Here is a 24,624-nt window from a genome sequence, read left to right as displayed (position 1 = left end):
CGTCCAATCAGGAGTGGGGATTGGATGTAGGCTGCATAGCATGGCCACAGTCAATGTTTTGATCTTTTGAATTTCAGTTACCACGGGCTCCGGGGGTGAGCCTGCAATATTTCCTGCACATGTCTGCTGATCTGATCAGCAGACATGTGTGGCTAACAGGCCCAGGTGGATCAGAGATCCACCCACACCTGTTAACCCCTTAGATTGCGCTGTCAAACACAGCACAATTTAAAGGGCTGCAGCATGGATTGCGCCGTTCCCTGCCGCCATCAGCGGCCCCATGATGCCATCACAGGGTGCCAATTCATTGCTATGGAAGCGCAGGGTCAGCTGATGACCCCTGACGCTGCCATGACTCACTTCCCGTGGGTGCTGACAGAGTGCTGGCACTTGCATGAGATGAGCATTTCTGCTGATCAGAGCGATGATGCAAAGCATCGCTCTGATCAGCAGAAATGCACAGACAATCGGACTGTGCAGTGATAAGGTTCCCTAGGGGGACTAGTAAAATAAATAAAAAATGTAAAAAAAAGTTTTTAAAAAATGAAAAAAATTAAAAACCCTAAAAAGTTAAAATCACCCCCTGTCGCCCCCTGTCGCCCCATTGAAAATAAAACAATTAAAAACAATACACATATTTGGTATCTCTGTGTTCAGAAATGCCCAATCTATCAAAATATAAAATTAATTCATCTGATTGGTACACGGTGTGATGAGAAAAAAAATTCCAGACGCCAGAGGGGCGTGTCCGGAACTCCATGAGACAAGACGCCTGAGTCCTGAGCTCCTTCACCCGGGATCATAAATAGCACTTTAGCACCAGCTTGGAGGATCCGAAATGGGGAAAAAGAAGCCCCCAAAGATGTCTAAAGACCCAGGGACCCCAGCAGCATTCACCCTGAACTCCTACCTAACAAGGGAGTCGCCCGGCGAGCAGGAGCAGGAGGAGGCCCGAGCCGGGGAGGTGATTCATCATCTCTCCCCTCGCCCGACAGCACCAGCGGAGGAGACTGTACGGGGACTGCCGGTACGTGCCGCAGAGGGCAGAGGGACTGAGGAGCGGAATCCGGAGAGCGCCGGCGGGATGGAAGCTCCCCTCGCGGTCAAGATGGCGGCGGCGGGGAAGACGCACGGGGACTCACCTGTGGCCCAGCAGGAGCGTGGAGGCGGTGAGCCGGATGACCCGGAATATCCCCGATCTCCCAGGCCAGGTGAGCGACTGCAGCTCTCCCTAGAAACGAGCCCTGGGAGCCAAATGAGGACGGCGGAGATGATGCCACCCCTCCCCCCTCTGGAGGTACTGGAGCGCGGCGGCGGCTGGAGCCCCGCGTCCCACGTGGACGCCACACTGAGTGCGGTGAGTGGCTTGGAGTGGGACGCAGGGGAGCAGGGACTGGAGGGCAGAAGAAGTAGGAGAATGGAGAATATGTCAGGAGACAGCGGGGAGGCTTTGGGGGGCGCGTATGAGGCCCTGCAGAGTGCTGGCGTCCCCAGGCCCCCATGGGACAGTGACACAGTGCCGGGCAATGACTCCCTGTCTTTTCCACTGGAACCACCAATGCTGCACAATGAGATTCTCATCCCTAGGCCCCAAAGACCCCACAAAGTAATAAAGGGCCCAGGACTTTGGAGCCCCGGGTCCCCCTCTGATCCACCAGGGGTAGATAACACTAGGCAGAGGGCCCAAGAGAGGGCAGGGGCCAGCCTTTCCATCACACAACCTATGTGCCTACCTGCTGAGTGGTGGGAGCATGTCCAACAGCTCCCTACCAAGAAGAATTTTCAAACACTCATTTCTGAGGTTAAGCATGCCTGCCTGTAGATCTGAAATAGCAGCGGTCCGACAGGATGTCATTTCCATCTCTAAAAGAATAAACCAGCTGGAAAACGACCATACGGAAGCTAGAACAACCATCCGTCACCTCCAGTCCCAAACCTCCTCTCAGGCTGACGTCATAAGGGAGCTGCAGCGTCATATTGAGGATCTGGACAACAGAGGCAGACGCCATAATATAAGGGTCAGAGGCGTACCCGAGTCCCAAGCAAAGGAGGATGTCATAATAATTTTGCAGACTATATTCAACTCACTTCTGCAGCAACCTCCTGACCATCCAATTCCCATTGATAGAGCACATAGGGCTTTACGCCCTAAAAATCTGAAAGGGAACCCAAGGGATATTATCTGCCATATCACTGACTTTCAACTTAAAGAGGAATTAATGTTTAAAGCACGACCGCCAAAACAAGTGATGTACCGAGGTACCAAAATCCAGCTATTCCAAGATCTCTCGTGGTTAACACTCCAGCAGAGGAAGGCCCTCCGCCCACTACTCTTGTCTTTGAAGGATAACAACATTCTCTACAGATGGGGGTTTCCGTTTAGCCTCACTGCACGGCGAGGAGAGACGCAGGCCTGCCTTCGGGCCCCCACTGATCTTGAGCCTTTTTGCCGGGCCTTTGACCTCCCTCTTCCAGATTTTTGCCAGATTGGAGTATGCCCCAGCAGATGCCACCACTTCCAAAGACCTGGCAATCGGCTACTACGTCGCGCAAATGACACTCCAAGAGCCCAAGGAATGAAGAACCTACTTGACTAAGCTCTCCTGTGAACTTATGGTTACCTGTAGAAGTTACTTCGTCCTAATGGGTTTAACTATATAGTTCTCCATATCTTTGTGATTTCTCCGTTTTAGATGATCCCGGGGGGGGGGGAGTGGGGCCAGTGTGCCGGACTTGTGGAGTTTTGCCACCTACCCATTGGCAGAGTCGTACTAAATTTTTTCGCACTCTAGTTTATAGTGCAGGTTATATCCAGTGTAATACTCTCTATTCTGAGTAAATATAAGTTGACTCTGGTATTGGGATAGTGGGCGGTTAGTTTTGACTGCCGTATACTTATCTCATAACTGAAAATTTCTATTTTATAGTTGAACATAGTTATGTTTGAATTTGTTATATTAGGTCTTGGTAAGATCCACAGGTATGCCACTTATCAAAATATATCTGCTATATCACAGAGGGGTTCAGGGGGATCACCTGCCACGCACACTAAACGACAGTCCCAGATATTAGCCTTCACACGAGCACATCTAGAGGTCATGGGATGGCGAAGATAATGAGTCTTAATGTTAAGGGGTTGAATTCTGATGTGAAGAGGAGGCTGGTCCTCCAGGAGATGCGGAAGTCAAGGGGGCAGTGGTGTTTCTGCAAGAAACACACTTTACAAACAAGGGGTCTTTTAGCTTTGCCCGCCATTGGTTTCCTCAATCCTTTTCAGCCACAAACTCAAAGAAGAGAGCAGGGGTGGCCATATTGATTTCCCGCACTTGCCCATTTCAGGTGAGCAAGTGTGAGGCAGATCCGTTAGGCCGCTATCTGATTGTCAGGGGAACTTTGAGTGGGAAACGGCTAATCCTCTGTAACCTATATGCCCCTAACGTCAATCAGCTTAAATTTGTTTCATCTGTCTTGGCGCGTCTTTCAGCAGATCGTGGGGCCATACACATTATAGGAGGGGATTTTAACATGGTGTTCTCGGAGAATGCTGATAAATTGCATGCACTCGCACACCCCGTAAGTCAACATAGATCATCACAATTATCTGTTGGTTTCCGCAGGCTGATCCGTAAACACCAATTGTATGACCTCTGGAGAATAGACAACCCAACAGCAAGATAATTCACCTTCTTCTCACACCCGCACAACTCACATAGTCGAATAGACTACTTCTTTGGCAATATCCCCACACTTAGAGCACTTCAGCAGGCACAGATTGGTAGCATCACCTGGTCAGACCATGCCCCCGTATCGGTATTTCTGAACCTGATGACTGCCCCTCTAAAGAGAACCCACTGGAGACTTAGTGAATCTTTATTAACTAACATTTCCTCCCGAGAATCCCTCCGGCGGGTCATACAGAATTATTTTAAGGAAAATTCTCAGTCACCCCCATCCTTCCCGCTGATATGGGAAGCCCACAAGGCAGTTATTAGGGGGGAGTGCATAGCCCTCTCCTCTAGGATTAAAAAGGATTCTCAACAGCTCTATCGCCAATATGAAAAGGATTTACGTGCAGCAGAGGAGCAGCTCTGTACCCGTCCCTCTAGGATTCGCCTGAAAAAAGTGATAGACTTGAGATCTAAGTTGAAAGAGATTACGCAGGGTCACGTAGAAAAACTCCTCCGGTACTCCTGCCAGAAATATTACGAATATGGGAATAAACCGCACACGATGCTAGCCAGAAAACTCAGAGACCAAACGACGACTACTGCCCCTTGCGCGATAAAAGACACTTCGGGTATCCCTCAATATGACCCCACAAAAATGGCCCAATTGTTTCAAGCTTATTACACATCATTGTACTCTATCCCCTCGCCATTCCCAATGTCCCAACCAGACAGAGCAAAAATAGTGAATGATTACTTGGCCACCTGTCACCTCCCAAAGTTGTCCAAAGAGGCGGTGGAGGAACTCAATCGGAAAATATCCCCAGATGAGATACAACAAGTGATCAAAGACCTGCCAGGTCATAAAGCCCCGGGTCCTGATGGGTTCACTTACCTATACTACAAGACTTTTATAGAAGAGCTGTCTCCTCACCTAACACACCTCTTCAATCTGTTCATGGAGGGCGTAGATATTCCAAATACATTCCTACATTCCTATATAACTATTATTCCCAAAGCCGGTAAGGACCCGATGGAGTGTGCGAGCTACCGCCCGATTAGCCTCCTAAATTCGGACCTCAAGATATTTACTAAACTTTTAGCTGAACGTCTAAATAATTGGCTCCCGTACTTGGTCCATAAAGACCAGGTTGGGTTCGTTCGCTACCGTCAGGCGGGAGATAACACACGTAGGATTCTGGACTTGGTGGAGGTGGTGAACAGAGAGGGAGGGGAGGCTCTGCTTCTAAGCTTGGACGCGGAAAAGGCCTTTGACAGGCTGGACTGGTCCTTCATGTTTTCGGTGTTGGGCCATTTCGGACTGTCGGGGCCATATGTCTCGGCATTAAGAGGCTTATACTCGTGTCCAGCAGCGACAATTCACCTCCCTCACGCTCACTCAGAATCCCTACCTATCAGAAATGGAACGAGGCAGGGATGCCCACTGTCCCCTCTTTTATATGTTCTTAGCATTGAACCGTTGGCAGCTCAAATTCGGCTTAACCCAGATATTATGGGGGTCAAAGTTCGGGAAAAATCCTTTAAGGTGGCTTTATTTGCGGACGATGTTTTGTTGTCCCTGACTAACCCTGTGGTCTCACTGCCAAACCTGCATGCAGTTTTAGCCCAGTATGCTAGGTTCTTGGGATATAAACTTAACTCAGATAAAACGGAGGCATTACCCATTAACATCCCGGAATGTAAAGTGCGGTCCCTTAAGCAAAACTTTAAGTATTCCTGGCGCTCGGACTTCCTGCGATACTTAGGGGTTAAAATAACCCCCAGTTACAAAACAATATATCAAACAAATTTCCCACCCTTGATTCGAGACGTTGAAAATACCTTAAAGAAATGGTCTTCCCTGCAGATCTCTTTTCTAGGCAAAATAGCCACAATTAAAATGTCAATAATCCCGAAATTTCTGTACCTCTTCGAAACACTCCCGGTACGAGTCCCTATGGGGGTGTTGAAAAGAGTCCAGTCAATGCTTATGCAATTTATCTGGCACTCGGGGAGACATCGCATCCCAGACTCAGTATTGTGTGCACCACGTTCAAAAGGGGGTCTATCGTGCCCGAATCTTATACTCTATTATTATGCCTCTCATTTACGTACTCTGGCCTCTTGGACAAACCTGCCAGCATATAATAAATGGACGGAGATTGAGAAGCTCTGGATGGCACCTTTCCACCCAAGCTCTCTAATCCGGGGCCGCCCTAGTGAAACTCATTCGAGAGATCTTTTAGGCCCAATGGCATTTATAAGGGAGCTGTGGCGGCAGTGCAGGATAAAGTTCCAATTGGCAACGCAGTCTTCCCTACTGACTCCCTTCCTGTTCACTCCACACTTGACAGAGGGCATGAGCTCGGGGGTGGTCGGGCAATGGGCAAAGGCGGGCTTGTACTGTTTCCGTGACATTGTTAACCCAGTCACCTTAAAATTAAAGACATTCTCAGACCTACGACACCAGTATAGATTACCTCTCTACCTACATTTCTCCTACCAACAGATTACGCATTTCTTCTCGACCATCAGAGGGCAGATGGCGTCATGTCGTCCCTCACCTTTTGAGGCCCTCTGTTCGGGGCGCACTTCAACTAAGGGTCTGATTTCAGCCATCTACAACATACTGTCAAGAGGGAACTCTTTAGAGATAGTTAAGCACACATATATGAAGAGATGAGAGGGCTGGATCGGTCGACCTATATCGGAAGCACTCTGGTCGGTGATATGGGCTAGGACATTTCGGTCCTCAGTCAGCACTCTCTATAAGGAGAACCAAGTCAAAGTCCTTATGACATGGTATCACACTCCAGAGCTTCTGCATAAGTTCAACCGTTCCTATCCAGATGAATGTTGGAGATGTGGACATGGGGGAGCTTCTTTATATCATATATTCTGGACATGCCCAGCTATCGATGGTTTTTGGGAGGGGGTGGAGTCCCTGATGGGTAGATTGGTGGGTAGAGATCTGAGTAGGGATCCGGTGGTATATCTACTAAACGCTCTCCCTTCGTCTTTAAGCAAATCTGAATTAAGGCTTCTCCTGCATATTCTCACCGCTGCCAAATGTCTAATATCATTATTCTGGAAGAGGGTGGCTCCGCCGTCAATCTCGGATCTTTATGCTAGAATAAAAGATGTGAGAAATATGGAGAGGTTGACGGCCCAGCTCCACAACACAATGGATGGATTTGTAAAGATATGGTCTCTGTGGGATGATTTTGTAAATACGTTCCAGATTTGAGCCCGATTACGTGGTGTTAATTTCTTTCCCCTTTCCACAGCCGAAGTGTGCTGGGGGATTCCCCCTCCTTTTTCTTTTTTCTACCCGATACTATATCTGTTTATTGCATAGTGTATTTAATGGCATACCTGGGAAATGTTTTCTTTACATGTCTATCTGTTTCTGATTTATTGTAAAACTTGTTTAAAATCTTTTTTCAAAAATAAAAAGTTGATTAAAAAAAAAAAAAAATTCCAGACGCCAAAATTACGTTTTTTTGGTCAACACAACATTTCTTTATAATGCAAGAACAGGTGATCAAAACAACGCATCTACACAAAATCGGTATAATTAAAAATGTCAGTTCGAGATACAAAAAATAAGCCATTGCTGAGCCCCATGGTCCTGACAAATGGGAACGTTATGGGTCTCAGAAAATGGTGACAAAAGCAATATTCTTTTTTTGGATTGCATTTTTTTCCCCCACTTAGATAAAAGTAAAACTATACATGTTTGGTGTCTACAAACTCGTACCGATGGCAGACATCATACGGAGCTGTCAGTTTTACCATATAGTGAACTACCATGTAGTGAACCCCCAAAACTATCATGCAATTGCACTTTGGAAATGGAAAACCGCCCAGGGGTGAAGGGGTTAAAGTCGTTCCCCTGTCCACACGTTGGCTCTGGTATTACATCTCAGTTGGATCAAATTAAATAGGGCTGAGTTGTAAAACCTATGGAGAGGTATGGGGCTGTTTTTGGTAGCAAATGTATTTATTTTCCTGTACAACCTCTTTTATTACATAAATTGTACTTTTACCTGCAACTACTCTATATTCACCAGGTAGAAGAAAGCAATGGGCTGCAGTTACGATCCATTTTTCATTCACGATGGATCCACCGCAGAAGCCTTCACCGGCCTTGTTGACAATATGAACCTATAAAAAAAAAACGAGTATAAGTATACACTACAGATATTGTGGATCTCCATGAACACGGCTGCAATGGGCTCCACTATATGTTTACTTATATATGTAATTGTACAGTATATATGACATGAGTGCATTGATGTAGATATGAAAGCCATGATCATGTTCCAAGATATATGGGGCTCCATATGTAAAATCTCCATGTTTCTTCCTATTAAAAAGAATCTTTAGACAGCTTTTTGCTATGTAGTCTGAGAGCAGCATGATGTAGAAAAAGAGACCCTGATTCCAGCAATTAGTTTGCTGGGTGCAGCAGTTGTGATAGAATCACATTTTTTCTTCTGCAGATCTTGAAATGCTAAGCTGTGTATAACTCTGCCCACACCACTGATTGGCAGCTTTCTGTGTACACTGTATATTGTCAGAAACCAGCAAATCAAAGCCAGGACAAGTAGTCCTGTAATGAAATCTTCTGATAAAATACTGGATTTTATTGAAACAAAAACAAAACTTAGTAAGTGACACATCACTGTAATCAGGGTCTTTGCACCTACACCATGCTGCTATCGCATTACAGAGCAAAATTCTGTTTTCACAGTTACTTTAATATTAGAAATTCTGAAGTAAGGAAGGAATGTAAGACTGAATTCACATTATGGAACTGCTGTGAGTTTTTTATTGCAATTTTCCAAAATCGTGACATAGAGGCAATATAGGTTAGTGTAGAAGGCTCTACGTCTTCCATAATGTAAAGTCTGCCTGGCACCAATGACTCAGACTGGCTGTAACGGACCGGCTAGAGGGAAACCACAGGACCCTGAGAACACTGAAACCCTTTAACCCCTATACAAGGATTTGGAAATACACAGGACCCTGGAGATCACTACCTGTGGTAGGCTGCAGTCCGATGGGAGTAGTAGTCAGGCAGGGTCAAACCAGGAATAGCAGAACATGGACAAAATCAGGCAGGCAAGGATGTAATCAGAAAACCAGGCAGAGGTCAAATCCGGATCGGGTAGTGAGGTACAAAAACGGCAGGCAGGAGGGTGGTCAGAGAACAGACAGAAGTCAAAACACAGGAATCACAATACAGAACAGAGCGGGACGGGAACCAAGAAGCAGGAATTCAGAACTATCTCTGTCAGTGACCAACAGACAGGAAGGGGATTTAGAAGGGTGTGGTGTCTTCCTATTGGCTGTAGCTGAAATGTGGTAACTTCAGCTGGAAGACACATGCCACCTACAGTCAGCCAGTGGTACTGCAGGTCCCAGGGAAACCCAGCCTAGTGGATGAGCGGAGCCTGCGCCAACCAGAGCCACTAGTACCGACTTCACTCCTATCACCAGCACTATCCACAGTGGGAACATGGCACCACCTGGTGATCGAAGCAGGAGCGGACTCTGGTAGGGACATGACATATAACTCCCAAGATGTTTTGTCCATCTAGTAGCCAGTTTAGAGTTCAATTTATCTACATGTAAGAGTGGTTCACTATGGCTGTCACGTTTCTGTGACGCCCTGGACAAGCCAGGGGTCACAGGTAATTACACCACCACACCCTACACCCCGGTTAGGTACATCTGAGCCAGACACAAAACCCTTGTTGCCTTCCTCCAGGGGCTGATGTCCACACCAGGGGGTGGGCCAGGCGGTTGGTCCCGCCCACCAAGGAGTTCACAGTCCTGGAGGCAGGAAAAGCGGCAGATAAGCTAGGGAAGTGAAAAGGAGAAGAAGGAAAAGTGTGGTACAGGAGCAACAATCTGACTGCGTCCGGGTGTGTGCCCTGGGCGAGACAGCAAGGTTGGCAGACGGCGGTGACCGTCTGCAGGAGTGGCCTATCGGAGTTGCCGTAAGGACCGTGGACGGGCGGTGGCCCGGCGGTACCGGACCGGTACACAAGGAGAAGCCAGCACCATTGGCAGGGGCTTTTCGGACCCCGGCAAGGCTTGGAGTCGCCGTGAATTTGCCGAATCCATCAGTGAAGGGGACCTCCTGGGTTTCCAAACAACTAAGTCCCGATTGAAGGCAACAGTCCAACCGAGTGAGAGAGACACTGCCACCGCCAAGGCATCAGTTTCTCAGGGCCAGCGCCTGCGGGCAAAAAGGGGCTCCTCCGGCCCATATCCAAGCCGGGGAGCGGGTTACCGGTGGGAACCCATTGGAACCAACAGCAGGACTAGGTGCAGGGAAAGGACAGTCACCGTTAACCTGCCGGGGAAAAGCAACAGTAGCCGTCCGTGGGACCCGTCTTTCCAGCCGTGTGTTTTACCGTGAACTGTGTCATCGTCTCAGGCTGAGTGAGTACCACCGTGCCGTGAGGCACAGCGCTGCCCCCGCGACCCTGCACCTCACCAGGCCCCGCAACCCGCCTGCCATCACCCATCCTTACCCCATCACCGGGCCCCGGGACAACCAACCCCTACCCACGGGGGGGAGAACTAACAACTCAGCTGCTCCCTGTCACCGCTCCCGAGATCCCCATACAGAGCAGCGGTGGTGTCACCAAAATCACCACAACCGTGGGTGGCGTCATGGACAATAAATCCCCACAATCAACCCCCTTTTCACTCACGGGCGAGGAGCGCCGCTCGAGTCCCCGGGATCCGGCCCACCGCTCGAGCCACCACCGAGCAGCGGCAGCCGCAGCAGCAACAGCGGCCGGACCCGAGCAGTGGGAGAGCGCGGCGTCCCCTCCTCCGCCCGCGACAACTTGGCATCACGAACAGGATTTTACCGCTCTGCCGTCTGGTGGAGGTGCCCCTTGTTACCGCCGGAGGTGTCCGGCCGAAAAATTTCAGAAGCCGCCATCTTTAGCGCGAAAAGTTCCCGCTCGAGCGTCTCCTCGAGTAGTGGAGGCGCGCAGGCCAAAACCCTGCCCCGATAGAGGAGGAGCCGGAAAGAGGCTAAGGGGGACGAAATGGCGGCTGGCCGCATGTAGCTCGCGGCTCTACAAGTAAGGACGCTGGAACCCCACGATCCGCTGATCCCTGCAAAGAATGTCCGCTCCACCTAGCTATGCAGAAGCTACCGAGCCGGTGCCCGGGACAGCGGCATGGCTGAGGGCCCGAACGGCAGGGATCTGTCGACACTACCGGAGCCAGATTTGTAGGCTGATGGAGCAGTGGACCGCGGAGGTGGAGGAGGTAGCTGCAGTTGCACGGGTGTATGGAATGGAGGCCATGATGGAGGAGCTGGAGAGTGACCCACGCCCCTGTGTCCCCGAGGGACCGGCCGTTGCGGCTGAGGGACCCGGTCTTTCCAGCCGTGTGTTTTACCGTGAACTGTGTCATTGTCTCAGGCTGAGTGAGTACCACCGTGCCGTGCGGCACAGCGCTGCCCACGCGACCCTGCACCTCACCAGGCCCCGCAACCCGCCTACCATCACCCATCCTTACCCCATCACCGGGCCCCGGGACAACCAACCCCTACCCACGAGGGGGAGAACTAACAACTCAGCTGCTCCCAGTCACCGCTCCCGGGATCCCCATACAGAGCAGCGGTGGTGTCACCAAAATCACCACAACCGTGGGTGGCATCACGGACAATAAATCCCCACAATCAATCCCCTTTTCACTCACGGGCGAGGAGCGCCGCTCGAGTCCCCGGGATCCGGCCCACCACTCAAGCCACCACCGAGTAGCGGCAGCCGCAGCAGCGGCCGGACTCGAGCAGTGGGAGAGCGCGGCGTCCCCTCCTCTGCCCGCAACATTTCTACTCCTGAAGACACAAATCGCGCCGTGTCGTGTCATGTGAAGTGTAATGTATTGCGATGGAGAGTGTGATAACCATTGATAATGCGATGTGTAATGTTCCTGTGTAATGTAATGAATGTGTATTAGGATAGGGTGTAAAGTAATGTAACATTAAGTATGCCCAGCAACTGATGGCTGGGATAGAAATGGTTAAGTGTAGGGACTAGCCCACTCTCGGAGGGGTCAGCTGAGAGGGAAGGTGACTGTTCATTCCAGAAGGAATCAGTGAAGCCCTTATGAGTGAAAGGGACAGACCTACAGCCGGACGGTCGTGAGGATCACATATAGTGGGTGTTTCAAGGCAATAAAGAGTAGGAGACAAATGGCAAGATAGTGTGCACCTTGAGTGTGGCTGGAGAAACAGGGTGTGAACAGCATTGTAAGTAGAGAACGATACTCAAATGGAGTGGCCCCAAACTATGGGAGGCAGAGGATGGAATACGAGCAACTGGGCTCCTTAAACCATCAAGGTACTGGGTGAGCTCTACCAGTGCATGTCTCTAGTGGCCAGGCCCCTTAACTATGAAGACACTGGGTTAACCTCAACTGGCATGTGAATGTAGTCCACCAACTGAGTGGTTTTCCGCTAGACATCCAGGAGTGTAAAGCTTTGCTCTGTTCATTATGGGATCCTTAAGGAGACTGGATGTGGGACTGCGGGAAAGAAAAGTGACCATCACGGTGCACACTGTAACGCTCAACTGGGTTGTACTGGAACTCATGGAACCAGTTAGATCAGACACAACCCAGAGAGAAGCTGAAATGTGTCTGAGTAAAACTGTAACATGCTGGAAGATGTATGCCGTTATCGGGAATGCAAAGTTTTGAACGAGAATGGACCGTACAGTATAGAGTTGTGGTTTAAAGTGAACTATCGGTCTCCTTGTGTGACAGTCCTGGCCAGCCGGTGTCAGCGACAGTATGTGACATACATGGGTTCCCCAGCCCACACGGCTAGAGTCCACACACTTAGCCAGGACCAGGAATTTTATGTAGGAGTCAATCCCTCACCCATGACTTCCGCCTCGCGCCACTCTATATACACATTACCAATGAGCTCAATATTTCAGGTCTAGGCACAAACTCTCTCAATGAATTTATAATCCTTCCATCGTCTTGTAAAGCAGTACAATATCATTCATTCCACATTGATTTTACAGTGCATTGTTAGATTTACAATACTCGAGTGTATGCAAAAACAGTGAAGGAAGACATTGCACAATTTTTTTTCTGTTTCATTTAAGCTATTCATAGAGTGATAATTACTATGGATTTTAGTTTTGAGTTGATTCCCAAAGAGGCGAGCTAGTGATTAAACCTAGGGAGTCTTCATTAATACAGTAAACTTACCCACAGGGTTTAAATGCTAAATTAATTTGGGGAACTTGCGCCAGAACATCACAAATTATTTTATAATTTAGAAGATGATAATGTTCTCCATAAAGAATAATGAGGCAGTCGAAGATTTGTCACATTCTCACTCATCAAATGATACTGATACTGGAGACCAAACCGAACAAAGGAGATCTACAGATCAAACTGGAGGCACCAAGTCTTCAGCATGAGCCTCGACAAACATCTCCTTACATTCCTAATGGACCCTGTGAGTAGGAATAACCTTTGTAAAATGGGTCGGGGGGGGGGGGGTAACAAGAAAATCGCCTAAAAAACTTGCCGCTGCTCCATCCGGATAACTATCGTATTTTTTACTTTCTAAGATGCATCGGATTATAAGACGCACCCCAAATTTAGACATAAAAAAGGTAGAAAAAAATAAAAATGGGGTCCGTCTTATACTCCGGTGTTGTCTTACTGGAGAGGGGCAGTAGTGGTGGTGAAGCGGGGTCACAGGAGGCAGAGGTTGTGCTTGTAGGCACGGCGGGTCAGTGGTGGTGGCGTCCGTGGTGGCAGGCGCGGCGGGGTCCGTGGTGGCAGGTGCGGCAGGGTCCGTGCTGCCAGGTGCAGCCAGGTCCGTGGTGGCGGGTGATTAGTGCAGAAGGCCGCTGCGGTGAGTGTCCCAGTGTCCGCGGTCCCGGTTCAAATGATGGCGCCTGGAGCGGCGCATGCGCAGATGGAGCTCTCATCCAAGGGCTCCATCTGCGCACACGCTGACTCCCGGCGCCATCATTTGAAACTGGGACCGCGGACACACTGGGAAACCTGCTGCACAGCCGCCTGCCCACCTGCACAGACAGAGAGGCAGCCGGCACCGACAGGCACCCGGCTGCCGCCCGCACGCAGGCACGGGCACCCGACTGCCGCCCGCACAGGCACCCGGCTGCCGCTCGCACGCATTCACAGGTACCCGGCTGCAACCCGCACACAAGCACAGGTACCCAGCCTATTGCACGCAGCCATAGGCATCCGGCCGCCCGATCGCCGCACAGACAGGACCCCAGGTAAATCTATATTCGGATTTTAATACGCACCCCTCATTTTTCTCCCAAATTTTTGGGAGGAAAAGTGCGTCTTATAATCCGAAAAATACGATTTATAGATACTGGTTCATCCATTCTATTCTCACTGGCGTTGTCCCTCTTACCTGCAGCTTCCCCAGATTTTTGCTTTCCTTTTTTAAAGAATTTGGAGAAACTATGGGTTACCCCACAACCAGAACATTTGTGCTTAAAGCTATATGATGATCCTATAAAACGCCAACACACTCCTTTATGAGTGCCTGACAAATATTCCCATTGGCAGAACCTCTGGCTGTCCTGAAAAAGGACTATGAAGAAAAGTACTTCCTCCATATATCCCCTTACTACTCCCCACTGTGGGCCTGCTCTGCCATTAACCCTGTCATAACTGTCCCGTTCCCTGCTGTTTGTTGTTAAACAGACCTAAATCCTCACTCATTACTATACAGGAGTGAACAGGAGAACAGTGACATCTTGTGACCTTTTGCAGTACTGCGGCCATGAGGGATTCCAAAATGTTACAATAACGGCATAAGAAGCTCATGTCACACATTTATAAAAAAAACATTGATGTCCTCAGGGGGTAAACGACCATAGGTACACATACACATGGGACTGGTTTGTCAGATAGTAAGCTGTTGATGCTTAGTGACTCTCCACTTTAGCTTATTAATATTGAGAAGAATACTGAGCAAATTCCTACCATCCATGTGCCTTAACATTGGCTATTCGGATAGTTTTTGTCAGTATTACTTGGATCTCACCAGATCTGCACTACCGGGAGCTTTACTATAGAGTATGATGGAGTGTTCATATTTCGCGTGCTACACTATTCACATGTGGCGATATTGAGTATGTGTTATTGATATCCTTTCTTAAGGATAGAACATCAACATCAACGTGGTGGTATATTCCTTTAATGTCAACTAAACCCGTTGACATCTATTGTGTTAAAGGTTTTCCAATGGAGGATATTGGGAGAGATAAGTTGCTTTTCAACATGCCCAATAGTTGTTTTCGGAAGTGATAAGCCACTGCCACACGTGTCCAGCAGAGCTTTATTCACCTTTTCCAGTACTGAGCACTCATCTGAGCTGATCATACATGTAAATGGAGTTCAGTATAATAGCTGATTGCCACAACTTTTCGCTGTCTTCTATCTTATGTGTATAATCAGCCTAATTCTTAAAAGAAATTTGTCACCAGGTTTTTGTCATGTAATCTGAGAGCAGCATAGTTTAGGCAGAAAGGCCCTAATTTTAACATTTTGTCACTTACTGGGCTGCTTAGTCTAGTTTTCATAAAATCAGTGTTTTTTCAGCAAGACATCATAACTAGAGGACTAGTAAACCTGCTGGCAGATAGTAATTTCTATTCATAAGCTCCATATAACCCCACCCCCACCACTGATTAGCAACTTTGTGCACTAAAAGCTGCCAATCAGTGGTGTGGGTGGGTTATACAGTGATGTAGACAGGGTTAGGGCTGTTTCACACTTGCGTTGTTTTGACGGAAACGGCTTCTGTCACACATACAGTACAGTTAATTTATTTACAGCGGAAACGCGACATCTTGTGGACACATGCAGGTACTGCATGAAACACACAACCCGCATGGTGTCGCGCTTCAACTGTAAATAAATGAACTGTACTACATTAGTGACGGATTCCGTTTACGTCAAAACAACCCAAGTGTAAAACCGGCCTTATACAGAGCTCAGAATTCAGAGGACTGCTAAATCTCAAGCTGATAAAATAGTGATTGAATCAAATTGACAGCAAGCAGCCTAGTAAGTGACACATTGCTGGAATCAGGGTCTCTGTATCTACATTATGCTGCTCTCAGATGGGGAGCAAAAACCTGGTCACAGATTCCCTTTAAGGTTAGTAATGAACATACAACATACTCCTTATTCCTGCTGCTGCAATTTCCATGTTATCTTTTATAGAAATCAAATGAAACATTCATTGTGGAACACGGTGTGTAAGGACATGCCCGAGAAACTGAATGTAATGAATGAAAACAAAAAAACCTTTCTATGCTAAAAAGGCTAATGCTAAACCACAGTCATGGTTGAAACGATGAGAAATATTATGAGATTTCATGTCTTATCCACTTAGTGCCATCAGAGAAAAATGCACCATTATCTACAGGATAATAAAATAGTATAATTGGAAGAGTGGAAAATGAAGGCGACGTGCTATAACAAAAAGATCAATATGCGTAAAAATAGCAACATGTCAAGAACAGATTACAACAGAGGATCATCTCAGCTAATGAAGAATACTGACAAAGGAAGAAATGATCGGTCTAAAAAAAGGATTAAGGAGGAAAAAATAACCTAACACTAATGTATTGGTTTAAGTGTATGTGTTAGGCCTAAAACACACATCCGTGAAACACGTGCGTGTTTGGTCCGTTTCCGTATGTACCGGAGACACGGACAAACATGCACAAATGTTAATCTATCATTGAGGTCACACGTGCGTTATTCCATAAGGTCCGTGTGTCCGTGATGCGTATGTGTTTCCGTTTTGCACGAAAGCATGTCCGTTTCTAGCACGGAACGCGTACACACGGACCCCATGAAAGTCAATGGGTTTGTGCGCACAATAACGTGACACGGATGCATCTCTGTGGCTTGAAACACACATCCGTGAGAAAACACGCACGTGTGTTACGTCCGTTTTAGAGTTGAGCGATGTTCGAGGTTCGCCAATTTCATGTTCGAGTGATTTTGGGGGGTGCTCGAGATCGAACGCGAACGTGAGCTTTATGGTAAAAGCTCGATAGCTCGAGTTACGTTCGAGAACGGTTCGATCAGCAAAAAGCCTAGCTATTTACTAGCTGGCTTTTCACTGTAATAGTGTGAGTCACTGTGATTGACACTATTATCTAATTTCAGCGTATAGTGTGCGGGGGTGGCGCATTTAGATCAGTGCTGCTGAGATAATGGCGATCGCCATTTTTTTTTCCCCTAAGCGCACGTGCAGTGGGGCGGGCCAGCATGTCAGCCAATCCCAGACACACACACAGGTAAGTGGTCTTTTTTGCCAGACAAGCAAGGGCATGTGTCATAGGCTGTCCATGTCACATGTCCTTGCATTATAAATACGGCCATTTTCCCTCACGGCACCATTATCTGCTTTCTGCGTGTAGGTGACAGTCACCGCTCATGCAGCTCCTGGCGCCGCTCCGGCTGTGTACGCTATACACACAGCGCTCTACCAATTAGGGGCAGAAGTTTATTTCAGTCCTTTTCAGGGCTCATTTTCTTAGGCTCAGAGCCATAGGTGACAGTCAGGTCCGTGGAAACGCTGTATACAGCTTCAGATAACAGCGTCTGTGTACCTAAGGTCAGGGAATTCCTTGCTGCATTTCACCATTAGGAGGGATAGAAAGTGAGGCTTCCTTTCATGTCCACTAACCCAGAGAACCCGGTCACTGTACCTTCCTGCCCACTTTTGCCACGCTATTTTTATAGCAAACAGTGCTGGACATAAGTGGCATCCAAAAAGTGGCTGTTCTACTAATTTTGTGTCCCACTGCTGCCAAGCATTTTCCAGCACCTCTGCATTCAACCCTCATGCACATTTTGCTACGCTATTTTTATAGCAAACAGTGCTGCCAGTTTTAAGGCCATAGTTGCATTGTCAGGGATAGTCAGTGTTGGTTCTTCAGCTGACAATAAAGCTAGACCACCGCTGCAATCTACACCACCTCTCAATTTTTGCTACCACATATTAAGTGACTAATCTTGTCGCTAACAAAATGAGTGGCAAAAGGACAGATGCTGGTGGAAAGGGGAACAGGCGTGTTGGAAAAGGAAAAAAAGTTTGTGTCCATGGGAAAGGTGGCAAAGCTACATTACCATCTGCTGAAGATAAGCCATCTTCCAGCAAAAGTAAGATGTCTACTACTTTCCGTGGACAATCCGATGTGCTCCCTCTTTTACGGACCCGAACAACTGTAACAAAGGTAGATGATGCACAAAAAAGTAACATGCTAGAATGGATCTCAAGTGCTCCAACAAGTGCCCTCTCCTCCACCTCAACTACCACATAAAAAAACCCCAGTCCTCTGAGTTGTCATCCCAATCACACTTGCTTTCTCCCAGTTCTCAAGTCTCCACCCGCCCTGCACAGTATGGTGTACCAGAGATGGCTGAGTCTGCAAAGCTGTTCAGTCACACTATAGCCTGGGAATCAGAGGTCTGCTCCCAAGCTACAGTGAGTTCAGACCAGGAAATGGTCTGCAGTGATGCCCAGAACCTTTGTGACTCAGATTCAGGCCCTGTGACCAACTTTCTGAGTATAATGTAGACCCTCATTCCCAAACTGTAACACCTGTTGGTGGAGACAATGAGAAACATACTGATGACTATGAGACGCAGATACCAGATTGGGATGACAACTTAAATATTCGGTCAGGGCAGGAAGAGGCTAGGTCTGAGGGCGAGGGAAGTGCAAACACAACGCTTGATGATGAAGTTCTAGATCCCACTTACTGTCAACCCACAGTCAGGCACTTGAGGAGGTCAACAGAGGCGGGGGAGGAGGATGCAACTGACGACGAAGTTACCTTGCGCATTCCTGGACAGAGTCGGAGTACTGGTAGCATGTCTACAACTGCATCCTCAGCCACCACTCTGCCTCTGAGCACAAGTCGGGGTGGCTCTGCAGGTCGCATGTCCTCTAAGCCTTGCCTAGCCTGGTCCTTTTTTGACCTTGCAAAGGATCTCCCAAATCATGTGATCTGTAAAATTTGTCGTGAGTCTATAAGTAGAGGCAAAAAGCTCACCAGTTTGACAACTTCTTCCATGAATCGTCACATGAATACCAACCATAATTCCCAGTGGGAAGCTCACTGTGCTGCAATGCAGCCTAGCGTAGCGGCCCAACCACCGCCTGCCCCTTCCAGTGCATCCGTGCGCTCTTCATCTTCTATTACTGGGGGGACAGCTGTCACACCTGGTTTTCCACACACACCTTCCACCACTGTAACCGCAACAGGCAGTTTGCTTGTTAGGTCGTCAGTTTGTTTGGAAGGGGAAACAAGTGCGTGTGTACAGCTCTCTCAGACATCAATAGCACCAACGTTGGATGAAGGCAAGATCATGTCTACACCTGCACTTTCCTCACAAACCTGCATTTTTCCAGGGACACCATAATCACCACCGTCTACACACAGCAGCCAGATCTCTGTCCCTCAGATGTGGACAAATAAAAGGCCATTTCCTCCGACCCATGACAAAGCTAAGTTGACTTTATCCCTCTGTAAGCTCTTGGCTACCGAAATGCTGCCTTTCCGCCTGGTGGACACAGAGGATTTTCGAGACCTTATGTCCGTCACAGTGCCCCAGTACCAGATGCCCAGTCGCCACTACTTCTCCAAGAAAGGTGTGCCTGCGCTACACCAGCATGTCGCACACATCACCGCTTCCTTGAGAAACTCTGTGTGTGAACGGGTGCATTTCACCACCGATACTTGGACCAGTAAGCATGGACAGGGGCGTTACATGTCGCTGACTGGGCACTGGGTAACTATGGTGATAGATGGAGAAGGGTCTGCTGAACAAGTCTTGCCGTCCCCACGACTTGTGCGTCAATCCTCTGTAAGTTCCTCCAATGCTTCTGCCTCCTCAACCTCGTCTGGGTCCTCCACCTCCGCCCCAAGCCTGCCTGGTCAGGCCACCACCGTTGTAACTGCGCACAAGGAATCCCGCACACCTCCTTACTATGCTGGTAGCAGAGCGCAACGGCATCAGGCGGTCTTTAGCTTGAAATGTCTTGGAAATAAGAGTCACACAGCGGCTGAGTTGTGGGCAGCTCTGCTGTCCGAGTTTCATAAATGGTTGTCTCCACTCAACCTGCAGCCAGGTAAGGCCGTGTGCGACAATGCTGCAAACCTGGGTGCGGCCCTTCGCCTGGGCAAGGTGACACACGTGCCTTGTATGGCTCACGTGTTGATCCTTGTTGTCCAGCAATTTTTGACACACTATCCCGGGCTAGATGACCTTCTGCACAGGGCACGGTCACTCTCTGCCCACTTCCACCGTTCAACCGCCGCAGCTGAGCGACTTGCATCGCTCCAGAAGTCTTTCGGCCTGCCGGTTCATCGCCTGAAATGCAATGTGCCGACACGCTGGAATTCGACTCTCCACATGTTACAGCGACTGTGGCAGCACCGCCGAGTACTGGTGCAATACGTCATGACGTATAGCCTGGGCCAATGAGATGCAGAGGTGGGGCAGATCACCCTGATGGAGTGGTCTCAGATCAAGGACCTATGCACCCTTCTGCACAGTTTCGACATGGCGACAAATATGTTTAGCGCTGACAATGCCATTATCAGCATGACAATTCCAGTCATTTACATGCTGGAACACACGCTAAACACTATTCGTAGTCAGGGGGTGGTTCAACAGGAAGGGGAGGAAGTACAGGAGGATTCATATGCGCAAGACACAACAACATCACCAAGGTCCAGACGTTCATCACCAACGCGGCAGGCATGGGACAGTGGGGGAGAGGGATTAACAAGGGCGCATGGTAGCAGGCGAAATGTTGAGGAAGGTGCAGGAGACCATGAAGAAATGGAGGATGAACTGTCCATGGACAAGGAAGACTCAGCAGATGAGGGAGACCTTGGTCACATTTCAGTTGAAAGAGGTTGGGGGGAGATGTCAGAGGAAGAAAGAACGGTTAGCACCTCTATGCCACAAACACAGCAAGGACTTGGTCCGCATGGATGCGCAAGACACATGAGCGCCTACTTGCTGCACTACCTACAACATGACCCTCGTATTGTCAAAATTAGAAGTGATGATGACTTCTGGGTTGCCACACTATTAGATCCCCGGTACAAGTCCAAATTTTGTGAAATAATTCCAGCCATAGAAAGGGACGCACGTATGCAGGAGTATCAGCAGAAGCTGTTACTCAATCTTAGCTTGGCTTTTCCACCAAACACCAGTGGTGCACGGAGTGATTCTCCCAGTTGTAACTTGACAAACATGGGACGGTCTCGTCATCAACAGTCTAACCGTACCAGCAGTACCGTATCTGGTGCTGGTAACAGCAATTTTATTGAATCGTTTCATAATTTTTTTTAGACCATCCTTTGCAAGGCCACCAGAGACAAGAAGTCTGACACATAGTCAACGGCTGGAGAGGATGATACAGGAGTATCTCCAAATGAACATCGATGCCATGACTGTGCAACTGGAGCCTTGCTCATTTTGGGCATCAAATCTTGAAAAATGGCCAGAGCTCTCCACTTACACCTTGGAGATCTTGTCGTGTCCAGCTGCCAGCGTTGTCTCTAAACGTGTCTTCAGTGCTGCTGGGTGTGTGCTGACAGATAAGCGCACGCGTCTGTCCAGTGACAATGTAGATAGACTAACGTTCATCAAAATGAACAAGTCATGGATCCGCAAGGACTTTACTACCCCTGTGTCATCCTGGGGAGAGTAAAGGCTGGCATATTTTGGAATGTGCTTCATGCAAATCAACCTGTCAAGTTTGCAACTGGGGGACAACTGATGCCACTGAAGGGGTGTCTGTGTGGCCCAATTTTTGCTTGGAGTAACCCTGCATTGTTTTTAACCCCTTCACCCCCGGCCACTAAAACACCCTAATGACCGGGCCATTTTTTGCAATTCTGACCAGTGTCACTTTGACAGGTTATAACTCTGGAACGCTTCAACGGATCCTGGCGATTCTGACATTGTTTTTTCGTGACATATTGTACTTCATGTCAGTGGTAAATTTAGGCCGATATTTTTTGCGTTTATTTGTGAAAATTTAGGAAATTTGGCGAAAATTTTGAAAATTTCGCAAATTTCAAACTTTGAAAATTTATGCCCATAAATCTGAGAGATATGTCACACAAAATAGTTACTAAATAACATTTCCCACATGTCTACTTTACATCAGCGCAATTTTCGAAACAAATTTTTTTTCCGTTAGGAAGTTAGAAGGGGTCAAAGGTCATCAGCAAATTCTCATTTTTCCAACAAAATTTACAAAATAATTTTTTTAGGGACCACATCACATTTGAAGTGACTTTGAGAGGCCGAGGTGACAGAAAATACCCAAAAGTGACCCCATTCTAAAAACTACACCCCTCACACTGCTCAAAACCACATCCAATAAGATTATTAACCCTTTAGGTGCTTCACAGGAACCAAAGCAATGTGGAAGGAAAAAATGAAAATTTTACTTTTTAACACAAAAATGTTACTTTAGCCATAAAATTTTCATTTTTACAAGGGAGAAAAGAGAAAGTACACAATACAATTTATTGTGCATGTTCTCCTGAGTACGCTGATACCCCATATGTGGTAAAAATCAATTGTTTGGGCGCACGGCAGAGCTCGGAAGGGAAGGAGCGCCATTTGAATTTTTGAACGCAAAATTAGCTGCACTCATTAGCGGACGCCATGTCGGGTTTGAAGACCCCCTGAGGTACCTAAACAATGGAGCTCCCCCATAAGTGACCCCATTTTGGAAACTAGAGGCCTCAAATAATTTTTCTAGATGTTTGGTGAGCACTTTGAACCCCTGGGGGCTTCACAAAAGTTTATAGCGTTGAGCCGTGAAAAGAAAAAAAAAATTTTTTACCACAAAACGGTTGCTTCAACTAGGTAGCTTTTTTTTCACAAGGGTAACAGGAAAAAATGCACCATAAAATGTATTGTGCATTTTCTCCTGAGTACGCAGATACCTCATATGTGGTGGAAATCAAATGTTTGGACACACAGCAGTGCTCGGAAGGCAAGGAGCGCCATTTGAATTTTTGAGTGCAAAATTAGCTGCACCTGTTAGCGGACGCCATGTCGGGTTTGAAGACCCCCTGAGGTGCCTAAACAATGGAGCTCCCCCACAAGTGACCCCATTTTGGAAACTAGAGGCCTCAAATAATTTTTCTAGATGTTTGGTGAGCACTTTGAACCCCTGGGGGCTTCACAAAAGTTTATAGCGTTGAGCCGTGAAAAGAAAAAAAATTTTTTTTACCACAAAACGGTTGCTTCAACTAGGTAGCTTTTTTTTTCACAAGGGTAACAGGAAAAAATGCACCATAAAATGTATTGTGCATTTTCTCCTGAGTACGCAGATACCTCATATGTGGTGGAAATCAAATGTTTGGACACACAGCAGTGCTCGGAAGGCAAGGAGCGCCATTTGAATTTTTGAGTGCAAAATTAGCTGCACCTGTTAGCGGACGCCATGTCGGGTTTGAAGACCCCCTGAGGTGCCTAAACAATGGAGCTCCCCCACAAGTGACCCCATTTTGGAAACTAGAGGCCTCAAATAATTTTTCTAGATGTTTGGTGAGCACTTTGAACCCCTGGGGGCTTCACAAAAGTTTATAGCGTTGAGCCGTGAAAAGAAAAAAAATTTTTTTTACCACAAAACGGTTGCTTCAACTAGGTAGCTTTTTTTTTCACAAGGGTAACAGGAAAAAATGCACCATAAAATGTATTGTGCATTTTCTCCTGAGTACGCAGATACCTCATATGTGGTGGAAAGTAATTGTTTGGGCGCATGGCGGGGCTCAGAAGAGAAGGAGCGCCATTTGACAGCAAAATTGGTTGGAATCATTAGCGGACACCATGTCACGTTTGGAGACCCCCTATGGTGCCTAAACAATGGAGCTCCCCCACAAGTGACACCATTTTGGAAACTAGAGCCCTCAAATAATTTTTCTAGATGTTTGGTGAGCACTTTGAACACCTGGGGGCTTCACAGAAGTTTATAGCGTTGAGCCGTGAAAAGAAAAAAAATTTTTTTTACCACAAAACGGTTGCTTCAACTAGGTAGCTTTTTTTTTCACAAGGCTATCAGGAAAAAATGCACCATAAAATGTATTGTGCATTTTCTCCTGAGTACGCAGATACCTCATATGTGGTGGAAAGTAATTGTTTGGGCGCATGGCGGGGCTAAGAAGAGAAGGAGCGCCATTTGACAGCAAAATTGGTTGGAATCATTAGCGGACGCCATGTCACGTTTGGAGACCCCCTATGGTGCCTAAACAGTGGAGCTCCCCCACAAGTGACACCATTTTGGAAACTAGAGCCCTCAAATATTTTTTCTAGATGTTTGGTGAGCACTTTGAACACCTGGGGGCTTCACAGAAGTTTATAGCGTTGAGCCGTGAAAAGAATTTTTTTTTTTTTTTACCACAAAATGGTTGCTTCAACTAGGTAGCTTTTTTTTTCACAAGGGTAACAGGAAAAAATGCACCATAAAATGTATTGTGCATTTTCTCCTGAGTACGCAGATACCTCATATGTGGTGGAAAGTAATTGTTTGAGCGCATGGCGGGGCTCAGAAGAGAAGGAGCGCCATTTGACTTTTCAAACGCAGTGCACTGATCGGCCGCTGCAGGACGCACGGTCGGATGCGATAAAAAAAAGCGTCGGGGATACGGAAAAAAAAAAAGTCACGCCAAAAATTGACCATGGATGCAGATACGTTATGTGCATCCCTGATCAGCGCTTGGCGGGACGCACGGACGGATGCGATACAAAAAGCGTCGCAAATACGGAAAAAAGTCACGCCAAAAATTGAGCAGGGATGCCGATCCGTTATCTGCATCCCTGATCAGCGCTTGGCGGGACGCACGGA

At 47.7% G+C, this 24,624-nt stretch overlaps 1 protein-coding gene across 1 annotated transcript in view; it reads right to left on the bottom strand.

Annotated features, from left to right (window-relative positions):
- The window catches only part of F9 (coagulation factor IX), a 106,454-nt gene that overhangs the window by 1,671 nt on the left and 80,159 nt on the right, over nt 1-24,624 (bottom strand). The window contains exon 7 of the mRNA XM_075322671.1: nt 7,715-7,832. Coding sequence (XP_075178786.1) covers nt 7,715-7,832 — 118 coding nt within the window. The remainder of the gene's footprint in view (nt 1-7,714; nt 7,833-24,624) is intronic.

The sequence above is a fragment of the Anomaloglossus baeobatrachus genome, chromosome 9 (genome assembly GCF_048569485.1).
Source record: "Anomaloglossus baeobatrachus isolate aAnoBae1 chromosome 9, aAnoBae1.hap1, whole genome shotgun sequence".
In the NCBI taxonomy this organism is placed as follows: domain Eukaryota; kingdom Metazoa; phylum Chordata; class Amphibia; order Anura; family Aromobatidae; genus Anomaloglossus; species Anomaloglossus baeobatrachus.
Note: the sequence above shows the minus strand (reverse complement) of the source record. Positions and strands in the feature narration are given on the sequence as shown.